The following is a 22583-nucleotide window of genomic DNA, read 5'->3' as shown; positions in this document are numbered from 1 at the left end:
CAAATGAGCACCCAGTGGATTATTACCTGGTGGATTACAAATCAAAAGTGACCTTACCTGTTATCCATTACATATGAGTCCATATGTAATGTCAATGTTACCCTTTTATACAGTACATTAGATACAGTAAGAATCAGTATGTAATGTCAATGTTACCCTTTTATACAGTACATTAGATACAGTAAGAATCAGTATGTAATGTCAATGTTACCCTTTTATACAGTACATTAGATACAATAAGAATCACTATGTAATGTCAATGGTACCATTTTATACAGTACATTGGATACAGTAGGAATCACTATGTAATGCCAATGTTACCCTTTTATACAGTACATTAGATACAGTAGGAATCAGTATGTAATGTCAATGTTACCCTTTTATACAGTGCATTACATACAGTAAGAATCACTATGTAATGTCAATGTTACCCTTTTATACAGTACATTAGATACAGTAAGAATCACTATGTAATGTCAATGTTACCCTTTTATACAGTACATTAGATACAGTAGGAATCACTATGTAATGTCAATGTTACCCTTTTATACAGTACATTAGATACAGTAGGAATCAATATGTAATGTCAATGTTACCCTTTTATACAGTACATTAGATACAGTAGGAATCAATATGTAATGTCAATGTTACCCTTTTATACAATACATTAGATACAGTAGGAATCAATATGGAATTTAAATTTCAATGTAACTTCTCTCTCTTTCTCTGTCTCTCTCTCGCTCTGTTTTTCTCTATCTTACTCTCCCTCTACCCCTCTCCTTCTATCTCTCCTTCTTTCAATTCAATTCAATTCAATTCAATTCAATGTAAGGGCTTCATTGGCATGGGAACCATATGTTTACATTGCCAAGCAAAAAAAATAGATAATAAACAAAAGTGAAATAAACAATAAAAAATGTTTGACAGTAAACTCACTCACAAAAGTTCCAAAAGAATAAAGACATGTCAAATGTCATATTATGTGCAAGTAGTTAAAGTACAAAGGGGATAATACATACAATTGAAGTTGGAAGTTTACATACACCTTAGCCAAATACATTTAAACTCAGTTTTCCACAATTCCTGACCTTTAATCCAAGTACAAATTCCCTGTTTTAGGTCAGTCAGGATAACCACTTTATTTTAAGAATGTGAAATGTCAGAATAATAGAAGAGAGAATTATTTATTTCAGCTTTTATTTCTTTCATCACATTCCCAGTGACTCAGAAGTTTACAGACATTCGTATTTGGTAGCATTGCCTTTAAATTTTTAACTTGTGACAAACGTTTCGGGTAGCCTTCCACAAGCTTGTCACAATAAATTGGGTGAATTTTGGCCCATTCCCCCTGACAGAGCTGGTGTAACTGAGTCATTTTTGTAGGCCTCCTTGCTCGCACATGCTTTTTCAGTTCTGCCCACAAATTTTCTATAGGATTGAGGTCAGGGCTTTGTGATGGCCACTCCAATACCTTGACTTTGTTGTCCTTAAGCCATTTTGCCACAACTTTGGAAGTGTGCTTGGGGTCATTGTCCATTAGGAAGACCCATTTGCGACCAAGCTTTAACTTTCTGACTGATGTCTTGAGATGTTGCTTCAATATATCCACGTAATTTTCCTACCTCATGATGCCATTTATTTTGTGAAGTGCACCAGTCCCTCCTGCAGCAAAGCACATCATGATGCTGCCACCCTCGTGCTTCACGGTTGGGATGGTGTTCTTTGGCTGGCAAGCCTCCGCTTTTTCCTCCAAACATAACAATGGTCATTATGGCCAAACAGTTCTTTTTTTGTTTCGTCAGACCAGAGGACATTTCTCCTAAAAGTACGATCTTTGTCCCCATGTGCAGTGGGTAAACCGTAGTCTGGCTTTTTTTATGGCGGTTTTGGAGCAGTGGCTTCTTCCTTGCTGAGCGGCCTTTCAGGTTGTGTCGATATAGGACTCGTTTTTACTGTGGATATAGATACTTTTGTACCTGTTTCCTCCAGAATCTTCACAAGGTCCTTTGCTGTTGTTCTGGGATTGATTTGCACTTTTTACACCAAAGTACGTTCCTCTCTAGGAGACAGAACACGTCTCCTTCCTGAGCGTTATGACGGCTGCATGGTCCAATGGTGTTTATACTTGCGTACTATTGTTTGTACAGATGAACGTGGTACCTTCAGGCATTTGAAAATTGCTCCCAAGGATGAATCAGACTTGTGGAGGTCTACAATTTTCTTCTGAGGTCTTGGCTGATTTCTTTTGGTTTTCCCATGATGTCAAGCAAAGAGGCACTGAGTTTGAAGGTAGGCCTTGGAATTTAAGCCACAGGTACACCTCCAATTGACAAAATGATGTCAATTAGCCTATCAGAAGCTTCTAAAGCCATTTTCCACTGTTTAAAGGCACATTAAACTTAGTGTATGTAAACTTCTGACCTACTAGAATTGTGATACAATTTATTATAAGCGAAATAATCTGTCTGTAAACAATTGTTGGGAAAATTACTTGTGTCATGCACAAACTATATGTCCTAACCGACTTGCCAAAACTATAGTTTGTTAACAAGAAATTTGTGGAGTGGTTGAAAAATGAGTTTTAATGATTCCAACCTAAGTGTATGTAAACTTCCGACTTCAATTGTAAACATAAATATGGGTGGTATTTACAATGGTGTTTGTTCTTCCCATGTTGCCCTTTTCTCGTGGCAACAGAACCTCCTCTCTCTATCTCTCTATCTATCCCCCCTCTCTCGCCCTCTCTTTCCAGGGCTAATTTGAAAATAATCTTGTCATTTCTCTCTCTCTCCCCCCAGCTATCAGCTGTGGACACCCGGGCAGCCCTATCTACGGGCGGACCATTGGTAACGGCTTCAATCTGAACGACGTGGTGAGCTTCTCCTGCAACATGGGCTACGTGATGGAGGGGCCCTCAAGGGCCCAGTGCCAGGCCACACGCCAGTGGAGCCAGCCACCACCAACGTGTAAAGGTGGGGAAAAAAGTTAAGTCTTCTATTAACACGGAGTATGCTTGCTCGATCCGCCTGACCACTGCAGTGCACTCTCTGTAAGATGGGGAAGAAGGAGGAGTCTTGGTTTGTAGTGGGCTTGTAACCAATCAGGTAGCAGCACCACAGCAGGACAACGGCCTCTGTGTAGGGTGAATGGTTGCTCTGTGTGAATTGTGGTTGTGGTGAATTAGGGTCATAGGTATCACTGACCTCTATAGGGTGTATCAATGGTTGTGTTGACCCCATGCATGACACTGTGATTTTGCGACCTTGTGTTTGATGTGTTATTAATGTATAATATAATATTCAGAATATGTTGAAGGGGTGTGGAGTGATTATCTGAAAACCATCTGATGGAGATTATCATAGTTCCATTATATAGGAGTCTTCCCCTGAGGAAACCAGAGGCCAAGTCCAGGGTCAGACTGCTATTTGACAAGCCCTGAAGTAACCAGAGGCTAAGTCCAGGGTCAGACTGCTATTTGACAAGCCCTGAAGTAACTAGAGGCTAAGTCCAGGGTCAGACTGCTATTTGACAAGCCCTGAAGTAACCAGAGGCTAAGTCCAGGGTCAGACTGCTATTTGACAAGCGCTGAAGTAACTAGAGGCTAAGTCCAGGGTCAGAATGCTATTGGACAAGCCCTGAAGTAACCAGAGGCTAAGTCCAGGGTCAGAATGCTATTGGACAAGCCCTGAAGTAACCAGAGGCTAAGTCCAGGGTCAGACTGCTATTTGACAAGCCCTGAAGTAACCAGAGGCTAAGTCCAGGGTCAGACTGCTATTGGACAAGCCCTGAAGTAACCAGAGGCTAAGTCCAGGGTCAGACTGCTATTGGACAAGCCCTGAGGAAGCCAGAAGCTATGTCCAAGGTCAGAATGCTATTGGACAAGCCCTGCATATCGAACAAACTAGAACCAATTACATTGTATCTGATTGGACTATTTTGGCAAGAGGAAATATAACGCCCACATTGTGTTGGCCTTTGTTGATACCAGTAAATCTATCTTGCAGGTTCTCGAAATTCGTAATAAGCCATTGTGCGATGTACTTGCTTGTGATGTGAACATTTATCTATTTTCTATATATTTTTTATTAATATTCCTTTTTATCATGCATTAAGATTATGCATTAATATCAATGGAAGATTGGCGCAAAAATTCAGTTTCATGTTAGGATTTGGCCCTATATGAGTGCCTGCAGAAGGTCAAGCGTGTCCTAAGTGTTGGAATGAGTTGATCCCTTCCATGTTTCTGCCAAATAACACATGTCTGTCTTTTTCCCCCTCCGTCTCTTCCTCTTCAGTGGTCAACTGCTCCGATCCTGGGATCCCAGCCAACTCCATCAGACAGAGTAAGATAGAACACGGGAACTTCACCTTTGGAACCGTGGTGTTCTATGACTGCAGCCCGGGATTCTACCTATTCGGTTCACCCGTTCTTACCTGTCAGCCCACAGGACAGTGGGACAAGCCTCTACCGGAGTGCATCGGTGAGTCTGGTGTCACTGTTTTTGTCACGTCTACCCCTACTCCACCTCGCTGGCGCTCGATGTCGGCAGTTTATTCATTATTGCGCACACCTGCCACCATCGATACACGCACCTGCACCTCATGAGACTCACCTGGACTTCATCACCTTCCTGATGACCTTCTATATCTGTCACTCGCTTTGGTTCTTTCCCTTAGCGTTATTGTTTCTGTTTCTGTTCCTGTGTTTTATGTCTGTACGCTACCCGTGTTCCATTATTTATTAAATTCACTCCCTGTACTTGCTTCCCGATTCTTAGCGTACACGTTACAGAATAACGCCTCACCAAGGGGAAGCAACAGGGATCTTTTTTTTACTGGTGACGTCGGGTCCAAGTGCCACTGCCGAAGCCACTGCCACTGCCGAAGCCTCAGCTGTCTCGTCAGGCTTCCATACCTCTGCCGGCTCGTCAGGCTTCCATGCCTCAGCTGGCTCGTCAGGCTTCCATACCTCTGCCGGCTCGTCAGGCTTCCATGCCTCAGCCGGCTCATCAAGCTTCCATGCCTCAGCCGGGTTTGTCAGATTCCCGTGCCTCGGCCGGTCTATGGGTTCCCGCCCCTCGGCCGGCTCTACAGGTTCCCGTGCCTTGGCTGGCTCTACGGGTTCCTGAGCCTCGGCCGGTCAATGGGTTCCCGACCCTCGGCCGGCTCTACGGGTTCCCGTGCCTTGGCCGGCTCTATGGGTTCCCTAGCCTCGGCCGGCTCTATGGGTTCCCGAGCCTCGGCCGGCTCTATGGGTTCCCGAGCCTCGGCCGGCTCTATGGGTTCCCGAGCCTCGGCCGGTTCTATGGGTTCCCGAGCCTCGACCGGCTCTATGGGTTCTCGTGCCTCGGCCGGCTCTATGGGTTCCCGTGCCTCGGCCGGCTCTATGGGTTCCCGTGCCTCGGCCGGCTCTATGGGTTCCCGAGCCTCGGCTGGCCCGACAGGTTCCCGCGCCTCAGTAGAAGCGACTGGCCTGCTCCTGATCCTCGAGACCGTCCCTCTGGTCGGTGTCATCCTGCGGCTGACGCTGCACGTCATGGAGGGGGTACTGTCATGTCTACCACCGCTACCCCTCTCTGGTGCTCGACGTTGCCAGTTTATTCATTATTACGCACACCTGCCACCATCATTACGTGCACCTGCACCTCATGAGACTCACCTATATCTGTCCCTCCCTTATGTATGTACGCTACTTGTGTTTCTTGTTTTGTTCCATGTTCCGTTATTTATTAAATTCCCTCCCGGTACTTGCTTCCCGATTCTTAGCGTACACGTTACAGTACATGGTGTAAAGAGACTCACACTGCAATATATGCTAGCATTTGGTATATTAGAGAGGTTTCGACGGTTGAAACATTGTCACCAATAAACCACAGAGTTAACCACAGATGGTGGTGTGCGGAGTCTCTTTTAACCATTCACCAAAACATTGGTGGTGCGCATCTAAAGTGTCCTGTTCCTATAATTTGTTGTCGCTGTCTCACGGTCGGTCTGTCTTTCCCAGAGAGAGACTGACGACTTGGCACTCGTGGCTAATTAGCATATTATTCCATTAATTTAGGCTGAATGAGTTGCCTGACCCCCTCTGCTTAAGATCAGTGTTCTATTGAGGGACAGGTGGAACAGCTCTGTGGATATTACACTAATTAGGGATGCCAGGTTGGCAGCTGATCCCCGAGTTTTATGGTGTGTATCTTCAACATCCTCCTCAAAACAAGCTGCATTAGACACCAGCTGTACTGGCAACCTGGCATGTCTAAACATCTACTTTAAACACAGGGCTTCAAGGTTTCCTACTGGCTGTCTCAGTGTTCCAAACACAACCTGGGCCTCCTACTGGCTAAGGGGCATAGCTGTGTGCTCCAATCAGTGCACTCTCTTTGAAATTTGAACCCAATCCCAACCTTATTGAACTATGATGTGTAGCCTACTGTTTTCCCTTAAACCGTATCATAAGTTAGCTCAACTAAGGCCCAATCAGTTTGGTGTTCCTGTTGCGATGTGTTTTAAAAGGGATGAAAAAACCTTCAGCAAGATGAATGAACGTTATTTCTCCCTCCATGCCTTGTTCCCTGTTTGATCCACCCCGCTGTGACATGGACACCATGTCCAAAACGTTCCTTTAATTTAGACACGCCTTGTCCTTTGTGCTGAATTAGCATGTTAATACCGGACCTGCTCACTTTTTATAGGCCAGTAGCAGAAAAGAGGAGAAAGTTTAAAGTAAACTTGCTGATTGTAGCACATTCTGGGGTGAATATTTGAAAAAAGAATTTGATTATTTTAGCACCCTGGCCTTGATAATTTACTAAGTGAAAAAGGGATCAAAGAATGATTACAAAGGATGAGGATAGTACCGTCTACTTTGGAACGTTGCCATTATGAGCTTAAGTGCTAGTACTGTATTTTTATCGTGGTGAAGCAAGTACAGTGGTCTTATTCTATGAGCAGAGGTACTGGATATTTTGGATGGGTTTCCCGGAACCCAAAATAAACCTAGTCCTGGACGTAAAAACACTTTTTGTAGTCCAGGACTAGGCTTAATCTGCGTCTGGGAAACTGGCCTATAGTGTGTATTCTATGTAGTTTGTATGATACAGTATTCCCCTCAATGAGGAGAAGTAGACTAGAACAGTGAATAGTCACACATCTTGTTCTAGCTATCTGTATTGTTTACATACAGGCTGTGTCTGAAATGGAACCCTATTCCCTATATAGTGCACTACCCTATAGGGCCTGGTCAAAAATAGTACACTGTATAGTGAACAGGGTGCCTTTTGGGACGCAGATACAGTGTGTGGCCTCAATCCTCTAGAGAGTGACGACAGTACCTTCCACTACATTAGCCCTGTCAGCACTCTGAGCTGACAGCATCCATCTTGTGTGTGTCTCTCTCCTCCAGTAGTGGACTGTGGTCACCCCGGGTCCCCTCCCAACGGCCAGCTGAATGGGGATAAATTCACCTTCGGCTCTACGGTTCGCTACACATGCATAGGGGGGCGCCAGCTGAAGGGCGAGTCGGCGCGCACCTGCCAGCTCAACGGCCATTGGAGCGCACCCATGCCCTTCTGCTCAGGTAAGTCCTTTACATACAGGGGGGGTTGTGAGTGGCTGTGTCTGTGTGTTTGGGACACTGTTTGTCCAAGGTAAAAATGACTTAGTCAACTTTATGTTATGCACCATATGACAATTTCAAGGCTTGGATTTTCTGGTCAGCTTTGTCACGTTGACGAAGCTCAAATGATTATATCTACATTTATCAGTTTTTGTCCTTTCTTTTGATAATACCTTTTTTATACACGCATACGTACATGGCAAGAGCTTTAATCGGACGTAGACAAAGAGAGAGAAGGTCATATCGAGGACTTCTAAATAATAACTGAAGAAGTATAAAGATAGCTCATAATAGTGGAGGAGGATTTATATGAGGTGGTGGAGCAACACATTGGCTCCAGCAGAATAGAAGAAACGAGAGGCATTGACTAACATGTGGGCAAGAGAGTTCACCCTCTTCACACTAGCGTGGGTGTTGTGCCTGGAGCCCTGACGTCAACACAACCACAGCTAGCTAGAGAGCCGCAACTGTCCTTTCTTCACCACACAATGTCCATCTCTCGCTTTCTCACTCCCGCTCTCTCTTTCTCTCTCGCTCTCTCTCTCTGTCTCCTTTCCTCTTTCTCTATGCCCTTTGTACCTCTTCCTCTGCTCTTTTTCTCCCCCTCTCCCTCTCTATCTCTCCCTCCCTCCCTCCCTCCCTCCCTCCCTCCCTCCCTCCCTCCCTCCCTCCCTCCCTCCCTCCCTCCCTCCCTCCCTGCCCCTCTCTCTCTCTCTCTCTCTCTCTCTCTCTCTCTCTCTCTCTCACACAGACTTAGTTACCACGCATTCCTTCCGCCCAAGAAATAGCTTCTTTCTCCTTCCTCTTCTTCTTCCTATTCTTCCACTCAATATGTAAAGTACTGTAGCTAAATATATACATTATGATGTGGTGCAATGTGCAGGGAAATCGTTATATGGCTACATTTAATTAAAGATTGCACCGACCCCATCAGGATGGGGTATGGTGGGAAAATACACTTGCAGCTAAAGTAGTTTTTTTTTCAGCCGTAGAAGGTTGTCAATCCCTGGGTAATAAGGGCCTCTTTATTTCCTCTCTTGTTGGGCCTGCATCTCAAATGGCACCCTGTTTACTGTGTAGAGCACTACTTTTAATCAGAAACCCATTGTTCAAAAGTAGTGCCTTATATAGGGAATAAGATGCCATTTGGGAAGCAGGCAGGGAGGTCTTTGGACAGGTAATTGATCTGTGGGAGCTACTGGTTAGTTTGCTGTCCCTCTTTTATTGAGATGATATGCCATCTGCTTTTCCCTATGGCAGACTGCAAAGGAATCATCTCACCCTCATCTCCCCTGGGAGCATCGCTAGTTCTCTCGTCCTGTCTCTCTCTATCTTTCTTTCTTTCTCTCTTTCTTGTCTGGTTGATTATTCCCCAAAGTGAGTCATTGGCCAAGATACATCGTTTGAGACAGTTGAAAGAGAACAGAGAGACACGGGTATTTACCTTCAATACAGAAGATGGTTATTGAGTGAAGAAGTCAAAAAGAGTTTTGAATCCAACATCACAGATCTATTTCCGTGTAGTAGGTCTCTTCCATCAATTTATAACCCTGTTATTGAGTAGTGTGAAGGATTTAACAGTGTGTAAACCTCCCCTAGCGAACCCTGTTATTGAGTAGTGTGAAGGGTTTAACAGTGTGTAAACCTCCCCTAGCGAACCCTGTTATTGAGTATTGTGAAGGGTTTAACAGTGTGTAAACCTCCCCTAGCTAAACCTGTTATTGAGTAGTGTGAATGGTTTAACCGTGTGTACACATCCCCTAGCTATCCCTGTTATTGAGTAGTGTGAAGAGTTCAGCTGTGTGTAACCCCCCCCCCCCCCCCCCTAGCTAACCCTGTTATTGAGTATTGTGAAGGGTTTAACAGTGTGTAAACCTCCCCTAGCTATCCCTGTTATTGAGTAGTGTGAAGAGTTCAGCTGTGTGTAACCCCCCCCCCCCCCCCCCCCCTAGCTAACCCTGTTATTGAGTATTGTGAAGGGTTTAACAGTGTGTAAACCTCCCCTAGCTAACCCTGTTATTGAGTAGTGTGAAGGGTTTAACAGTGTGTAAACCTCCCCTAGCTAACCCTGTTATTGAGTAGTGTGAAGGGTTTAACAGTGTGTAAACATCCCCTAGCTAACCCTGGATTGAGTATTGTGAAGGGTTTAACAGTGTGTAAACATCCCCTAGCTAACCCTGTTATTGAGTAGTGTGAAGGGTTTAACAGTGTGTAAACCTCCCCTAGCTAAACCTGTTATTGAGTAGTGTGAAGGGTTTAACAGTGTGTAAACCTCCCCTAGCTAACCCTGTTATTGAGTAGTGTGAAGGGTTTAACAGTGTGTAAACCTCCCCTTGCTAACCCTGTTATTGAGTAGTGTGAAGGGTTTAACAGTGTGTAAACCTCCCCTAGCTAACCCTGTTATTGAGTATTGTGAAGGGTTTACCAGTGTGTAAACCTCCCCTAGCTAACCCTGTTATTGAGTAGTGTGAAGGGTTTACCAGTGTGTAAACCTCCCCTAGCTAAACCTGTTATTGAGTAGTGTGAATGGTTTAACCGTGTGTAAACATCCCCTAACTAACCCTGTTATTGAGTAGTGTGAAGGGTTTAACAGTGTGTAAACCTCCCCTAGCTAACCCTGTTATTGAGTATTGTGAAGGGTTTACCAGTGTGTAAACCTCCCCTAGCTAACCCTGTTATTGAGTAGTGTGAAGGGTTTACCAGTGTGTAAACCTCCCCTAGCTAAACCTGTTATTGAGTAGTGTGAATGGTTTAACCGTGTGTAAACATCCCCTAGCTATCCCTGTTATTGAGTAGTGTGAAGAGTTCAGCTGTGTGTAACCCCCCCCCCCCCCCCCCCCTAGCTAACCCTGTTATTGAATAGTGTGAAGGGTTTAACAGTGTGTAAACATCCCCTTGCTAACCCTGTTATTGAGTAGTGTGAAGGGTTTAACAGTGTGTAAACATCCCCTAGCTAACCCTGGATTGAGTATTGTGAAGGGTTTAACAGTGTGTAAACCTCCCCTAGCTAACCCTGTTATTGAGTATTGTGAAGGGTTTACCAGTGTGTAAACCTCCCCTAGCTAACCCTGTTATTGAGTAGTGTGAAGGGTTTACCAGTGTGTAAACCTCCCCTAGCTAAACCTGTTATTGAGTAGTGTGAATGGTTTAACCGTGTGTAAACATCCCCTAGCTATCCCTGTTATTGAGTAGTGTGAAGAGTTCAGCTGTGTGTAACCCCCCCCCCCCCCCCCTAGCTAACCCTGTTATTGAATAGTGTGAAGGGTTTAACAGTGTGTAAACATCCCCTTGCTAACCCTGTTATTGAGAAGTGTGAAGGGTTTAACAGTGTGTAAACATCCCCTAGCTAACCCTGGATTGAGTATTGTGAAGGGTTTAACAGTGTGTAAACATCCCCTAGCTAACCCTGTTATTGAGTAGTGTGAAGGGTTTAACAGTGTGTAAACATCCCCTAGCTAAACCTGTTATTGAGTAGTGTGAATGGTTTAACCGTGTGTACACATCCCCTAGCTATCCCTGTTATTGAGTAGTGTGAAGAGTTCAGCTGTGTGTAACCCCCCCCCCCCCCTAGCTAACCCTGTTATTGAGTATTGTGAAGGGTTTAACAGTGTGTAAACCTCCCCTAGCTATCCCTGTTATTGAGTAGTGTGAAGAGTTCAGCTGTGTGTAACCCCCCCCCCCCCCCCCCCCCCTAGCTAACCCTGTTATTGAGTATTGTGAAGGGTTTAACAGTGTGTAAACCTCCCCTAGCTAACCCTGTTATTGAGTAGTGTGAAGGGTTTAACAGTGTGTAAACCTCCCCTAGCTAACCCTGTTATTGAGTAGTGTGAAGGGTTTAACAGTGTGTAAACCTCCCCTAGCGAACCCTGTTATTGAGTATTGTGAAGGGTTTAACAGTGTGTAAACCTCCCCTAGCTAAACCTGTTATTGAGTAGTGTGAATGGTTTAACCGTGTGTACACATCCCCTAGCTATCCCTGTTATTGAGTAGTGTGAAGAGTTCAGCTGTGTGTAACCCCCCCCCCCCCCCTAGCTAACCCTGTTATTGAGTATTGTGAAGGGTTTAACAGTGTGTAAACCTCCCCTAGCTATCCCTGTTATTGAGTAGTGTGAAGAGTTCAGCTGTGTGTAACCCCCCCCTAGCTAACCCTGTTATTGAGTATTGTGAAGGGTTTAACAGTGTGTAAACCTCCCCTAGCTAACCCTGTTATTGAGTAGTGTGAAGGGTTTAACAGTGTGTAAACCTCCCCTAGCTAACCCTGTTATTGAGTAGTGTGAAGGGTTTAACAGTGTGTAAACATCCCCTAGCTAACCCTGGATTGAGTATTGTGAAGGGTTTAACAGTGTGTAAACATCCCCTAGCTAACCCTGTTATTGAGTAGTGTGAAGGGTTTAACAGTGTGTAAACCTCCCCTAGCTAAACCTGTTATTGAGTAGTGTGAAGGGTTTAACAGTGTGTAAACCTCCCCTAGCTAACCCTGTTATTGAGTAGTGTGAAGGGTTTAACAGTGTGTAAACCTCCCCTTGCTAACCCTGTTATTGAGTAGTGTGAAGGGTTTAACAGTGTGTAAACCTCCCCTAGCTAACCCTGTTATTGAGTATTGTGAAGGGTTTACCAGTGTGTAAACCTCCCCTAGCTAACCCTGTTATTGAGTAGTGTGAAGGGTTTACCAGTGTGTAAACCTCCCCTAGCTAAACCTGTTATTGAGTAGTGTGAATGGTTTAACCGTGTGTAAACATCCCCTAACTAACCCTGTTATTGAGTAGTGTGAAGGGTTTAACAGTGTGTAAACCTCCCCTAGCTAACCCTGTTATTGAGTATTGTGAAGGGTTTACCAGTGTGTAAACCTCCCCTAGCTAACCCTGTTATTGAGTAGTGTGAAGGGTTTACCAGTGTGTAAACCTCCCCTAGCTAAACCTGTTATTGAGTAGTGTGAATGGTTTAACCGTGTGTAAACATCCCCTAGCTATCCCTGTTATTGAGTAGTGTGAAGAGTTCAGCTGTGTGTAACCCCCCCCCCCTAGCTAACCCTGTTATTGAATAGTGTGAAGGGTTTAACAGTGTGTAAACATCCCCTTGCTAACCCTGTTATTGAGTAGTGTGAAGGGTTTAACAGTGTGTAAACATCCCCTAGCTAACCCTGGATTGAGTATTGTGAAGGGTTTAACAGTGTGTAAACCTCCCCTAGCTAACCCTGTTATTGAGTATTGTGAAGGGTTTACCAGTGTGTAAACCTCCCCTAGCTAACCCTGTTATTGAGTAGTGTGAAGGGTTTACCAGTGTGTAAACCTCCCCTAGCTAAACCTGTTATTGAGTAGTGTGAATGGTTTAACCGTGTGTAAACATCCCCTAGCTATCCCTGTTATTGAGTAGTGTGAAGAGTTCAGCTGTGTGTAACCCCCCCCCCCCCCCTAGCTAACCCTGTTATTGAATAGTGTGAAGGGTTTAACAGTGTGTAAACATCCCCTTGCTAACCCTGTTATTGAGTAGTGTGAAGGGTTTAACAGTGTGTAAACATCCCCTAGCTAACCCTGGATTGAGTATTGTGAAGGGTTTAACAGTGTGTAAACATCCCCTAGCTAACCCTGTTATTGAGTAGTGTGAAGGGTTTAACAGTGTGTAAACATCCCCTAGCTAAACCTGTTATTGAATAGTATGAAGGGTTTAACAGTGTGTAAACCTCCCCTCGCTAACCCTGTTATTGAATAGTGTGAAGGGTTTACCAGTGTGTAAACATCCCCTAGCTAACCCTGTTATTGAGTAGTGTAAAGGGTTTACCAGTGTGTAAACCTCCCCTAGCTAACCCTGTTATTGAGTAGTGTGAATAGTTCAGCTGTGTGTAAACCTCCCCTAGCTAATCCCTGTTATTGAATAGTGTGAAGGGTTTACCAGTGTGTAAACATCTCCTAGCTAACCCTGTTATTGAGTAGTGTGAAGGGTTTAACAGTGTGTAAACATCCCCTAGCTATCCCTGTTATTGAGTAGTGTGAAGAGTTCAGCTGTGTGTAAACCTCCCCTAGCTAACCCTGTTATTGAGTATTGTGAAGGGTTTACCAGTGTGTAAACCTTCCCTAGCTAACCCTGTTATTGAGTAGTGTGAAGAGTTCAGCTGTGTGTAACCCCCCCCCCTAGCTAACCCTGTTATTGAGTAGTGTGAAGAGTTCAGCTGTGTGTAAACCTCCCCTAGCGAACCCTGTTATTGAGTAGTGTGAAGGGTTTAACAGTGTGTAAACATCCCCTTGCTAACCCTGTTATTGAGTAGTGTGAAGGGTTTAACAGTGTGTAAACATCCCCTAGCTAACCCTGGATTGAGTATTGTGAAGGGTTTAACAGTGTGTAAACCTCCCCTAGCTAACCCTGTTATTGAGTATTGTGAAGGGTTTACCAGTGTGTAAACCTCCCCTAGCTAACCCTGTTATTGAGTAGTGTGAAGGGTTTACCAGTGTGTAAACCTCCCCTAGCTAAACCTGTTATTGAGTAGTGTGAATGGTTTAACCGTGTGTAAACATCCCCTAGCTATCCCTGTTATTGAGTAGTGTGAAGAGTTCAGCTGTGTGTAACCCCCCCCCCCCCCCTAGCTAACCCTGTTATTGAATAGTGTGAAGGGTTTAACAGTGTGTAAACATCCCCTTGCTAACCCTGTTATTGAGTAGTGTGAAGGGTTTAACAGTGTGTAAACATCCCCTAGCTAACCCTGGATTGAGTATTGTGAAGGGTTTAACAGTGTGTAAACATCCCCTAGCTAACCCTGTTATTGAGTAGTGTGAAGGGTTTAACAGTGTGTAAACATCCCCTAGCTAAACCTGTTATTGAATAGTATGAAGGGTTTAACAGTGTGTAAACCTCCCCTCGCTAACCCTGTTATTGAATAGTGTGAAGGGTTTACCAGTGTGTAAACATCCCCTAGCTAACCCTGTTATTGAGTAGTGTAAAGGGTTTACCAGTGTGTAAACCTCCCCTAGCTAACCCTGTTATTGAGTAGTGTGAATAGTTCAGCTGTGTGTAAACCTCCCCTAGCTAATCCCTGTTATTGAATAGTGTGAAGGGTTTACCAGTGTGTAAACATCTCCTAGCTAACCCTGTTATTGAGTAGTGTGAAGGGTTTAACAGTGTGTAAACATCCCCTAGCTATCCCTGTTATTGAGTAGTGTGAAGAGTTCAGCTGTGTGTAAACCTCCCCTAGCTAACCCTGTTATTGAGTATTGTGAAGGGTTTACCAGTGTGTAAACCTTCCCTAGCTAACCCTGTTATTGAGTAGTGTGAAGAGTTCAGCTGTGTGTAACCCCCCCCCTAGCTAACCCTGTTATTGAGTAGTGTGAAGAGTTCAGCTGTGTGTAAACCTCCCCTAGCGAACCCTGTTATTGAGTAGTGTGAAGGGTTTAACAGTGTGTAAACCTCCCCTAGCTAACCCTGTGATTGAGTAGTGTGAAGAGTTTAGCTGTGTGTAAACCTTCCCTAACTAACCCTGTTATTGAGTATTGTGAAGAGTTTACCAGTGTGTAAGCCTCCCCTAGCTAACCCTGTTATTGAGTAGTGTGAAGAGTTTAACAGTGTGTAAACCTTCCCTAGCGAACCCTGTTATTGAGTAGAGTGAAGGGTTTACCAGTGTGTAAACATCCCCTAGAAAACCCTGTTATTGAGTAGTGTGAAGGGTTTAAAAGTGTGTAAACCTCCCCTAGCGAACCCTGTTATTGAGTAGAGTGAAGAGTTTACCAGTGTGTAAACCTCCCCTTGCTAACCCTGTTATTGAGTAGAGTGAAGGGTTTACCAGTGTGTAAACCTCCCCTAGCTAACCCTATTTTTGAGTGGTGTGAAGGGTTCAGCTGTGTGGAAACCTCCCTAGCTAACCCTGTTATTGAGTAGTGTGAAGAGTTCAGCTGTGTGCGCAGCTCTGCTGCTGTGAGATATAAGAACACAAGCAGACAGTCTCACCTCTTCTAACTGAGAATGATGTGAATGTATGGGTAGGAGATAGACAGGGAAAAGTTTTCTATTCATATACTGTCCGTAATGTCTATACATTTATATATATATATATATACTGAGTTTGAGTTTATTTTATTTTTACAGGGACAGTGCACATTAATCAACATTTCAGTTAAAGTGCCGGTTTTAGCCAGCCGGCTAATTTTCAACCGCAGTCCCTGGGCAGGTTATTAAAAACAGTTACAATATAGACAATCATTGAGCAGTGAGCACATCCAGAGCAACATAGGACAATCAAGACGTAGCATACAGACAGAGCAACATAGAACAAAAAGCCGCAAGACAAAATTCATAAAAGCACATAAACACATAAAAGTGTTTCCACACCTCACAAGCTACAGACAACAGACAACATGGAAAGCGGCCATACACAGCTAGGGATTATGATCACAAATCTGATGGACCTTTAGCCATTTATTCATTAATTTTGTGAAAGTGTGATAGGTGGTGCAGTTATGTGTGTCTGATGAGAACTTGTTCTTAACTAGCCTACCTGGTTAAATAAAGGTGACATTTAAAATAAAAAAAATGGCAGTGTATTCCAGACATGGGAAGCTCTCACAGAGAAAGCGGATTTACTTAAGGTGCTTATCCTTAAGGGAACTATACAGTCACCTCTCATGGCAGACCTTGTGGATCTGCTGCCATATGTTTGGGTTTTCTGTTTAACAAAAATACTGAGTGGAGGGGGAGCCGGGCCATTTAGGATCTTGAATACAAGACATGCGTCGGTGTATTGCACAAGATGTTTACTGAACAAAATATAAACGCAACATTCAACAATTTCAAAGATTTTGCTGTTACAGCTCATATAAGGAAATCAGTCAATTGAAATAAATAAATTAGGCCCTAATCTATGGATTACACATGACTGGGCAGGAGCACAGCCATGGTTGTGCCTGGGAGGACATAGGCCCACCTACTGGGGCGCAAGACCCAGCCAATTAGAATGAGTTTTTCACAGAAAAGGGCTTTATTACAGACAGAAATACTCCTCAGACATATGCCCCCCAAATGATAAAATGCTCACTAACAGGATGTAAACAAATTTGTGCACAAAATTTGAGAGAAATAAGCTTTTTGTGCATATGGAACATTTCTGGGATCTTTTATTTCAGCTCTTGAAAAATGTTCTACATTGTGGAATAATGGTGAATATATCAAAACTATGAAATAACACATATGGAATCATGTAGTAACCAAAAAAAACAACCAAACAAATCAAAATATATTTTATATTTGAAATTCTTCAAAGTAGCCACCCTTTACCTTGATGACAGCTTTGCACACTCTTTGAATTTTCTCAACCAGTTTCATGAGGTAGTCACCTGGAATGCATTTCAATTAACAGGTGTGCCTTGTTAAAAATTCATTTGTGGAATTTCTTTCCTTCTTAATGCATTTGAGCCAATAAGTTGTGTTGTGACAAGGTAGGGGTGGTATACAGAAGATATACCTATTTGGTGAAAGACCAAGTCCATATTATTGCAAGAACAGCTTAAATAAGCAAAGAGAAATGACAGTCCATCATTACTTTGAGACATGAAGGTCAGTCAATCAAGAAGATGTCAAGCATTTTGAACGTTTCTTCAAGTACAGTCACAAAAACCATCAAGCGCAATGATGAAACTGGCTCTCATGAGGACCGCCACAGGAAAGGAAGAGGATGCAGAGGATACGTTCATTAGAGTTACCAGCCTGCAGCTGCATTCTGCAGCAATACACCTTCCCATCTGGTTTACACTTAGTGGGACTATCATGAGATCTACCTACCCCTGCCTCCCTCAACATCTTGTACTTCTGAGTGGGAGACCTTCCCAGGCAGTAGCCTGCTAACTGACAAACTATAATCAGGGCTCCCACTCCGACAAGGTTAATTGACCCACAGTCCCACAAGGTGACATGATATCATTGCCGTGACGTGCAAATGAGCGATAGAAAGCCAATCGCGCAAATGTCACCATTCCGAATGTTTTGGTGCGGGCGCCCCGTGTCGCCCCCATGGCATGATGCCACCCTGGCTGCCCATGTGGCCTATACCTAAATCCGCCTCTGACTACATGATTCAATATGTGTTATTTCATCGTTTTGATGTCTTCACCATTATTCTACAATGTAGACAATAGAAGAAAAAAAAGGGAAAAAAACCTTGGATGAGTAGGTGTGTCCAAACGTTTGGCTGGTCCTCTATATATATTCCTGACTGACATTGCTCGTTCTGATAGGGCTTATTCTGATATTTATTTTGGTTATTGTATTGCTAGGTAGTACTGCGCATTTGGAGCTAGAAACACAAGCATTTCGCTACACCTGCGATAACATCTGCAAGTCTACATACGCAACCAATACATTTGATTTGATTTTGATTTCAGAGTAGATTTACTCCCTTACTTCTCCCTCTCTCAACAGCTCTCTTAAAGGGATAGTTTACCCATAATTACAAAATGACGTTGGTTTCCTTTCCCTGTAAGCAGTCTATGGACAAGGTATGACAGCAATCCATGCTTTAGTTTAATTTCCCAGTTTTTCTTTCCCCACATGCTAACAATTTAACATTTGTGGCATAAATCCCATTCAAGTCATGGGACCGATATTGCAATTTTTCGCACATCATGTTCAAAACATCTATAAGAGTCTTTGTTGAGCTTCACAATCAATTTGAGATACTTTCGGATGATTCGGACATGATGCACGGAAAATAACTGTCATGCCTTATCCGTAGACTGCTTACAGGGGAAGGAAACCAAAGTGTCATTTTGTCATTTGTGTGAACTAAACATGGTTAATCATTTTAGTATCCATGCTAGAAAACAATTCTGTTGAGATTAAGTTTACTATTTATCTTAATGCTTCATTTACTTTGTGTGAGTGTCTCTTTGGGGAAACTGACTATCAAATAAACATAAATACATGAATCTATAAAGCCCTTTGTGAAGTATCAGCATTTATATGTCATGATGTTATGAGTATACTTGCCTACAATTAGCTGTTTTATTTGCAGTATGATGATGACTTGAGTTTTGCATGTGTTCAGTCTTCTAAATTAGGCTAGAATGACGTGTCTGTCTGTGTTAGGGGGTTTCTCTGTTTTGGGCACAAGTCGTTTTCAACACAGATGGTGCTTGCTAATCACTTGGGGTGTGGGGTGTGCTCATTGAGGGGTGGTCTGAAACACTTTGTGTTTTCCCTCCAAGCTCCTCTCTTCTTTGGGCTAATCAGTCCTGCCCTATTTCCAGTGCTCTCCTCTCCTCCGCCCCCTCTACTCCCATGTGGCTCCTCTCCTCCTCTCCAGTCCTGTCTCTATCTCTCAACTGCCAGTCTCTCTCTGATTCCTAGGTCCTGCAGACCCAGTGATGCACAGAGAGCACCTTCATGCACACACACGCACACACGCGCACACACACACGCACGCACACACACACACACACACACACACACACACACACACACACACACACACACACACACACACACACACACACACACACACACACACACACACACACACACACACACACACACACACACACACACACACACAATCTCTTCACACACACACACACACAGCCTCACCTGCTCTAGGTCTCTGTTCATCCATTAAACCTTCATTAAGTGTCCATGACCCATAAAATAAAAATGCAGACACCAGCTCATCCCCATCCCCCTGGACAGTGTATGGTGCCTGTTCACTTCTGAGAGCCCTGACCCAGAAAAAGACACAGCCAGGGACAGAGAAATGGAAAGCAATGAGTAAATGGGAATGGGAATATTGTTCTCTCGCTCTCTTTATCTCCCTCTCTTTCTCCTCCATCACCTCCCTGTCTCTTCTCCCTTTTTGTCTCTCTCTCTCTCCTTCCATTGTTCTCATTACTGAAGCATTATGATTTCTCTGAATCAGAGACCTATAGTTTGCTTTGCAAACTACCAAGCTTTTGGAACTACCAAGACTCTTCCTAGAGCTGGCCTCCCGGCCAAACTGAGCAATTGGGGGAGAAGGGCTTTGGTCAGGGAGGTGACCAAGAACCCAATGGTCACTCTGACAGTTCCTCTGTAGAAATGAGAGAACCTTCCACAAGGACAAGCATGCAGCACTCTACCAATCAGGCCTTTATGGTAGAGTAGCCAGACGGAAGCCTCTCCTCAGTAAAAGGCACATGACAGCCCGCTTGGAGTTTTCCAAAATGCACCAAAAGGACTCTCAGACCATGAGTAACAAGATTCTCTGGTCTGATGAAACCAAGATTGAACTCTTTGGCCTGAATACCAAGTGTCATGTCTGGAGGAAACCTGGCACCATCCCTACGGTGAAGCATGGTGGTGGCAGCATCATGCTGTGGGGATATTTTTCAGCGGCAGGGACTGGGAGACTAGTCAGGATCGAGGGAGAGATCCTTGATGAAAACCTGTTCCAGAGTGTTCAGGACCTCCCACTGGAGCAAAGGATCAACAACCACACAGCCAAGACGCAGGAGGGGCTTCTGGACAGGTCTCTGAATATCCTTGAGGAGCCCAGCCATAGCCCGGACTTGAACCCGATCAAAACATCTCTGGCGAGACCTGAAAATAGCTGCGCAGCGACGCTCCCATCCAACCTAACAGAGCTTGAGAGGATCTGCATAGAAGAATGGGAGAAACTCCCCACATACAGGTGTGCCAAGTTTGTAGCGTCATACCCAAGAAGACTCGAGGCTGTAATTGCTGCCAAAAGGTGCTTCAACAAAGTACTGAGAAAGGGGTCTGAATACTTATGTAAATGTTATATTTCAGTTTTAAATGTTGCATATATTTGCAAACATTTCTAAAAACTTTGTCATTATGGGCAGTGCTTAATTTGTAAATCGGGAGGTCTCGGAACACATAGTGGGCGAGGGGGGTCCGGTGGGCTCTGAGGTACCGAAACACATTTAGAAAAAAAGTGTCAAACACAACGTGGCAGCGCAGCAGGCAGAGTAAACAGCCAAGTCGGCTACTGTCTATGGTGCTGAAACGGACAGCACTCTCCAAGGTGCTGATTAATTCAAAGAATTTTAGAGATCAATGCAGTATGCCCATATACTTGAATATAGCTGCGGGGCTTACACAACTCTGAATTTCTGATATTACACAAGTCTGAATTTCTTTCTATTACATTTAGATGACACTGCAGAACACATGCATATGCATGCATACTCAGCTGTGGGGCTTACAATACCTGAATTTCATGTACTTTTCAAGGCATCAATGTAGCAGTAGAACAAATATCACAATATCGGAATAGAACTTCAAATAAAATAGATCAATGTAGGCTACAGTAGAACACACATATGAGAATATATAGGCCTCCTGTCTATGTGATAATATGAAGCACATATTCAGATTACCATCACAGTACAGAACAAGATTGTAAAGAAAAAGAAAATCCTACCTTAGTTTTCAAAACCTACCTTAGTTTTCAAAACCTACCTTAGTTTTCAAAACCTACCTTAGTTTTCAAAACCTTCCACAACAACTCTCTCTATGTCAAGTCCATTTAACTCATGAGAGTCCATTTCTTGCTCAAAGTCATGAGCTGTGACATTTTGTCCACTTCTAAGGCTGTTCTGGAGACTCTGGCTGTTGTGTCTATTTTTTTCATTTTGAGTGTGAACTATAACCTGGGTGTATTCTTTAGCCTTGTCTACAAGGCTTGCTGCCACCAAATGCGCCATGTTTTGGGAATGTTCAAAAACCTTTTTTTGAGTGCTCTTTGTTGTTTTTTTATGTCTGAGGCATAGGATGTTAATTTACTGTACATACCACCCACTCTTTTGCTAGTTGAATCCCTCCAGTCGTTTCTAGACCCAAGCTCCCTTCCTTTTTGCATGTTGTACAGCACAACTTTTGATTCTGTGTGACAAGCTAGGGGTTATACGTTTGCTCCTTCTTAAACTGCAAATTGCACCTGCTCCGAGCATCTTCGTTGGTGGATGCCCCCCCCCACCCCCCACCCCCCCACCCCCCCACCCAGTTCCCTGTCTCCCTCTGAGTCTGACTCACTAGCAGGCCTACTAGCTAGTGGAGGTGCCGGTGGTGATGCTGAACTGGCAGGATTAGCATCGTCATCAGGATCAGTTTGCCCCTCACTCCTCTCCTCCGGCACTGACAGTTCTCTGGCTCGTTCTGGGTTCTATTCACCATCTCTCTCTGGATTTTTGGACTTGAAAATTTTCATCAAACTCGATTGCCTTTTCTTATCCATTTTTTATTTGTCTTTCCCACAATTCAAATTCAGTAGGGAGACAACTAGCCTAGGCTACGTAATGTGATTACGTAGGGACCTCGTCTTTAGCTGAACACCACTACCAAGACCTGTGTCAAGATCAGTTACTTACCCCACCGGCCCTCCCCATAACCTCTATGTACAAATAAGAGAGCAGGTCTGGAATCAATGTGGCAGGATAGGATGATTATACAGAATTTTCACTGTGCTTTTACATGATGGTCTTCCTGGGGGGTGGGAGAAATAACGAGGAGGCAACTTGATTTAATGCTGATCACTTTTATTAGAATGTCTACAGTGCGAACAGTGAAACAATGAATAAATTATGCCGTGAGGGGTACCGGATCCAGGCAAATAGGTGCCGGAACAAACTATTTCAAATTTGAGAGGTTCCGGATCCTGTTCCTGCACGATCCGGCTCAAATTAAGCACTGATTATGGGGTATTGTGTGTAGAAAACAATTTGATCCATTTTAGAATAAGGTTGTAACGGAACAAAATGTGGAAAAAGTCAAGGGGTCTGAATATTTTCCGAAGGCACTGTATGCTATCATGTGAAAGGGAGACTCTGTTTCTTCCCCTGTTGGCTGACCAAGCTTTCTTTTAGAATAAAGAACATAGTTATTTTGAGACACCAATGCATTCTAGAGAATATTTAATTCCCCCTTTGTCTGTCCTGGTGGCATAGAGCTAGCTTCTTATGAAGAGACTACAGAAGAAGTGCCCTGTTTGAGATTAGAGATA

General features: G+C 43.9%; 1 protein-coding gene across 3 annotated transcripts in view; it reads left to right on the top strand.

The window, feature by feature from the left end:
- LOC139392197 (CUB and sushi domain-containing protein 3-like) overlaps nucleotides 1-22583 on the top strand; it is a 634291-nt gene that overhangs the window by 556490 nt on the left and 55218 nt on the right. For 2 of the 3 annotated variants that reach the window (XM_071139991.1, XM_071139990.1), the window contains exons 54-56: nucleotides 2799-2972; nucleotides 4296-4481; nucleotides 7403-7576. In XM_071139991.1, the coding sequence (XP_070996092.1) occupies nucleotides 2799-2972; nucleotides 4296-4481; nucleotides 7403-7576 (534 nt within the window). Of the gene's footprint in view, nucleotides 1-2798; nucleotides 2985-4295; nucleotides 4482-7402; nucleotides 7577-22583 lie in introns of all 3 variants that reach the window. The other variant, XM_071139989.1, reaches the window with a different exon arrangement.

This window comes from Oncorhynchus clarkii, chromosome 32 (assembly GCF_045791955.1).
Source record: "Oncorhynchus clarkii lewisi isolate Uvic-CL-2024 chromosome 32, UVic_Ocla_1.0, whole genome shotgun sequence".
NCBI lineage: Eukaryota > Metazoa > Chordata > Actinopteri > Salmoniformes > Salmonidae > Oncorhynchus > Oncorhynchus clarkii.
This window is presented reverse-complemented; position numbering and strand designations above follow the sequence as displayed.